This window comes from Physeter macrocephalus, chromosome 8, assembly GCF_002837175.3.
Source record: "Physeter macrocephalus isolate SW-GA chromosome 8, ASM283717v5, whole genome shotgun sequence".
Taxonomy (NCBI): Eukaryota; Metazoa; Chordata; class Mammalia; order Artiodactyla; family Physeteridae; genus Physeter; species Physeter macrocephalus.
The window spans coordinates 4386260-4389580 of NC_041221.1; the positions used below are offsets into that span (position 1 = coordinate 4386260).

General features: G+C 57.1%; 1 protein-coding gene across 1 annotated transcript in view; it reads left to right on the forward strand.

The window, feature by feature from the left end:
- The first annotated feature begins 1356 nt into the window (after positions 1-1356).
- IFNGR2 (interferon gamma receptor 2) overlaps positions 1357-3321 on the forward strand; it is a 40937-nt gene continuing 38972 nt past the window's right edge. The window contains exon 1 of the mRNA XM_024120290.3: positions 1357-1628. Coding sequence (XP_023976058.1) covers positions 1553-1628 — 76 coding nt within the window. The 5' untranslated portion in view covers positions 1357-1552. The remainder of the gene's footprint in view (positions 1629-3321) is intronic.

The following is a 3321-nucleotide window of genomic DNA, read 5'->3' on the forward strand; positions in this document are numbered from 1 at the left end:
GGAGCCTGTGCTCCGCAACGGGAGAGGCCACAACAGTGTGAGGCCCGCATACCACAAAAAAAAAAAAAAAAAAAAATACGCCCATTGGGGGGAAAAGAGAAAAGCATTAAACAAACAAACAAAAACTGTTACCATTCATAATCCCACACCCTATTTCACATCGGTGTTTAGGCATAATTCCTCCAGTCTTTCTCAATACGTCATTTTTGCAAGGACTCTGCTTTTTTCACAACATATGACATGTGCCTTTGTCTTGAAAAACTCACTCAAAGTACCATTCAAATACTGCTAGATATTTCATCACATGTGTTTGCAACAGTGGCTGTAGAACTCAAAAGAGTTCTACAGCAAGGAAATAAAATGCAAAAAGTCCAAAAGTAAAGCTGGATGTTGCCAAACATTACGTGGCCAACTAGCCCAGCAGGGCCCCCCAGCGGGACCGAAGACGCTCTTCCTTCACTCTTGGTCTCCCCGCCCCGTCCCATCCCCACAACTCCCTCCCTTTTTGGCCCCCCTTCCTTCCCTGCTGAACTTGCTTTATGGCTCATCCTGGGAGAACAGCAGACACTCAAATCCTTGCTGGCATCAAACTGGAAACAGCGCAGACTCAGCCTGAGGGCAGGCCTCCCACACACACACCCCCGCAGCCCCTGCGCCTGCGGTTACTTCCTCATACACTCCTTCACAGCCTGAACCTGGGCCAAACCCACAGGCCGTTTTGAAATGTGGGACATTTCTCTCCCCCTCCGCGATACTGGGCGCCCATTAGCCCCCGAAGCCCCACTCCTTCCTTCTCGCAGGCTCTTTCAATCCACTATATCCTTAAAACCTATTTTCAAAAAAGGGTTCAAAGCTGAGTGGGTACTTTAGAGACTAATAAGCAAGCAGAAGTTTCAGCTCAAGGGAGGAATGCTCCAACTGTGCAACCCCTGGTATCAGGGAGCGCTGGGAGAAGAGGGGGTGGGGTGAGGATGGAGGGCTCCGCGCGAGGCCCACCCAGGGCCTTGGGTTTCGAGGGGGTCTTTCCAGAAGGGTCGCAAGGCCCCCGAAGGTGGCGTCTGGCAGGGTTCCCTCTCCCCGCCCACCCCCACCCCCGTCCTCTGTGCCAGGCCCAGGCCTCGCTCCGGGAGGCCGGCCTCGGTGAGACCCCGGCCCGGGCGGCCGCAGAGGCCGGGATCGGGCCGCGCTGGGCTCTTCGGCCGCGGGGAGACGGGGTGGGGGTGGGGGCCGGGAGGCCCCGGGCCGCAGTTCCCGGGAGCGCCGGCGCGAATGGGGGGCGCCGGGAAAATCCCCGCGGCGGGCGGGGCGCAGGAGCGCGGCGGCCTCGCGGGGCGGGGCGCGGGCGCCGGGAGGGGCCGGCCTGGGCGCGGCGGCCGAGCCGGGCTCTTCTGCTGCCCGGGACGCGCCGCCGCCGCTCTGGAAGACGCAGGCCCCAGCGCCCTGCGCTCGCCATGGCCACCTAGGCGGCGACGTGAGCGGCTTGGCGACCCCGCGCCGGGGCCGGGCCGCGCCCAGAGCGCCGCCGAGCCCGCGGCGCCCAGAGCCCCGGGCCATGCGGCCGCCGCCTCTCTTACCGCTGCGGCTGCTGTTACTGCTCAGTAGCTGCTGCGCAGCGGCGCCCCCGGCAGGTAAGCGGAGCCTGGGCCCCCCGCCCCCAGCGGCCGGCCGGAACCGTTGTCGCACGGGTGGGTGTCAGCGGGGAGCCCGGAGTAGGTGGGGTGGTAGGGGAGAATTCCGGGCAGTCTCGGGGCTTGGAGCTGGCGCAGCGGGAGGAGCCGCTGGGCGCCGTTCGCCCCTCCCGACGCCCTGGACATCGCTGGCAGGAAGGAGGGGCTCAAGCTGCCCCTGCCTGAATCTGGACTCACTCTAGCTCCTTCTCTCCCACCCCCGCGCCGCCGCCCAAACACCAGCGCGGCCCGACTCCGAATGTCTCAAAATGAACAAAGGAAAAACCGAATCCAGGGCTCGAGGAAGGGCCGCCTTTGCGGGCCACAGAGTCTTTTCCTGGGCCGCCTGAACGTAGGCCCGTCTGGCACGTCCTCCCCAGTGGCCTGAGCTAGAAGCAGGTCCCAGGCCTGCCTTCCTGGCAGCTGCGTGCCGTGGAGGCCAGCCACCGGCAGGGACCTCCGTCTTGGAGGTTGTGACTGTAACTCAGTCTTACTGTGGCCGGGTGTGTTTGATATCGGGTGTGAAATCCCGATGGTTAGTCCTCCGGGATGGGGAACGGATAGATGGGGGTGGGGGTGGGGAAGGGGGCGGGGCGGGGCAGGGCAGCGCTCAGGGCAGGACCCAGAAATGTCGCGTTGAGGGTAAGCGGGGTCGGTCAGCTGAACCAGACTGTTAATCCCAGCTCCGTTCCCATCTGGATGGCCCTTTACCTGAGATCCGCCACCTGCTTACCTCTGACACTAACTGACCATACTTATGAGCGAAAAACTACAAAAAAAGAGAGAGAAAGAAAGAGAAAACAGTGACAAGGGTGGATGTGTGAGAACATTCTGTGCATGTCCACGTGTTTGTGTTTTGCTGGGTTCTTTCCCGTGGAAAAGTCGGTATCATAGATTGGGTAACACTTAAGAAGTCTCAAGAATTTAGAAGTTTCCTCCCACTTGAATTCTCAAGGTGTTGTTTGCGTTTGCTTCTTTTATCAGCATCCCTTGCTAAAGCCCTTAAATGCCATAGATCCTGGCTGAGGGGAGCCTTGCATATGGGGATGTGTGCTCCTGGTTAAATGGCTGCTTCCCCTGGGAGTCGGGCAGATGGGTTGAATCTTGACCCTGCTCCTCCCCGGCTTCAAGCCTTGAACAACCTATGTCTGCCCCTTCCCTGCTTCCTTCACATGAGATTTGGGCATTGGTAAAATGTGGGTAATTGCCCAAGGTGGTCCTTTATACTAGTGCTGCTCCTGATTAGTCTGTGAACTGTTTGTGACTTGTCTGCCAATAGTCCAGAGGTTGAGAGAAGTATTTGGAAACTTTGCCATTTTATATTGCTACAACACGCATGGGCGGGTCCATCTTTCTAGTGATTATCTTTGATTGTATTCTGCAAAAGTTTCGGTCTGTGTGATGCATTGGAAATAAACTGGTCCTTCACCACAGATCCTTTGCAAAGCAGCACCACATTATACTAATCTGTTTTTTGTGACTGTTTGAAACTTTGCATAATAAACAATTAAAAACTAACCGGGATATTTTTTTAACATCTTTATTGGAGTATAATTGCTTTACAATGGTGTGTTAGTTTCTGCTTTACAACAAAGTGAATCAGTTATACATATACATATGTTCCCATATCTCTTCCCTCTTGCATCTCCCTCCC